We start from the raw sequence: 1,083 nt of genomic DNA on the forward strand, positions 1-1,083 counted from the left end.
TTAATTTTGTTGCATTGCATAGACCTTGACATTGTATCTGTTCTTTCTGCTAGCAGCCACACCTGAATACCAGCTGAAATGGAGCAACGGTGCTGCACACGCCATGATGGAGAAAGTTGCGCTGACAGTGGATGGCCAACTGCCACCTGACCACGTTCTCAAGGATCCAGAGTCACATTTCATTTATGTTTGTTACAAGTCAGATATAGTGACCGAAGATAAGTCCATGGTTGCTGGTCAAGATGATGCCATGTCTTCATTTTAATGGAGTCCGACCACAATGACCGAATTAAATATTACCATTGATTATGAAAACGCATACCCTTTTGTGCCATTATCTGGCGCGAGTGAGAGATGAGTGTGCTTTGTGGAAGTTGGAAGATTTAAGAAATATAGTTATTGTGTGTTTCTATCTGCCATACTTAGTGAGTGAACCTGTGGAGTTCTATTTAGTTCGCTTGGAATGAGTAAATTTCGTTTCTCTGCAAGCTTTAATTGATACGTATTATATTTGCATTGTTTTGAGCCAATATGCATCATAAGCCTTCTTAACAACAATGATACATTAGTACTCTTTTTGTTCCGTTTTATAGTGCGTACAATTTATTTCTATAATTTTTAAGTATAGTGCACATTTGCAGAGTGGTGTTTTTTGGCTCTCGGGCTCCATGGAACCTGAAATTTTCAAACTTTCAAAATGCAAATTGTTATGCTTCAAAAGAATCTGAAAATAAACACACAAGTACTTATAGATGCATAATACTCCCTCCGTTCCTAAATATTTGTCTTTTCAGAGATTCAAATGGACTACTACATACGGATGTATATAGATATATTTTAGAATGTAGATTCACTCATTTTGCTCTGTATGTAGTCACTTGTTGAAATCTCTAGAAAGACAAATATTTAGGAACGGAGGGAGTAGATGTGTGTAAAATTTCATTATGAAATATGTTTTGATGCGAGGTGTACAAAAAAAAAATTTGAATAGTACACGTGCTATAAATACATAATTTTTTTATTTTTGTGTAGCTCACGTAAGATTGTATTTCTCCATGAAACCTTACGGACAAGTAGTATACA

General features: G+C 35.7%; 1 protein-coding gene across 4 annotated transcripts in view; it reads left to right on the forward strand.

The window, feature by feature from the left end:
* The window catches only part of LOC119341879 (EEF1A lysine methyltransferase 4-like), a 3,015-nt gene extending 2,527 nt beyond the window's left edge, over positions 1-488 (forward strand). The window contains exon 9 of one of the 4 annotated variants that reach the window (XR_005165319.1): positions 57-196. Coding sequence is in view for 2 of the 4 variants with exons in the window: in XM_037613728.1 (XP_037469625.1) it covers positions 54-265 (212 nt within the window). In the remaining 2 variants the exon portion in view is untranslated. Of the gene's footprint in view, positions 1-53 lie in introns of all 4 variants that reach the window. The other 3 variants (XR_005165312.1, XM_037613728.1, XM_037613737.1) reach the window with 3 other exon arrangements.
* The last annotated feature ends 595 nt before the right edge of the window (positions 489-1,083 follow it).

This window comes from Triticum dicoccoides, chromosome 1B (assembly GCF_002162155.2).
Source record: "Triticum dicoccoides isolate Atlit2015 ecotype Zavitan chromosome 1B, WEW_v2.0, whole genome shotgun sequence".
NCBI classification, from domain to species: Eukaryota; Viridiplantae; Streptophyta; class Magnoliopsida; order Poales; family Poaceae; genus Triticum; species Triticum dicoccoides.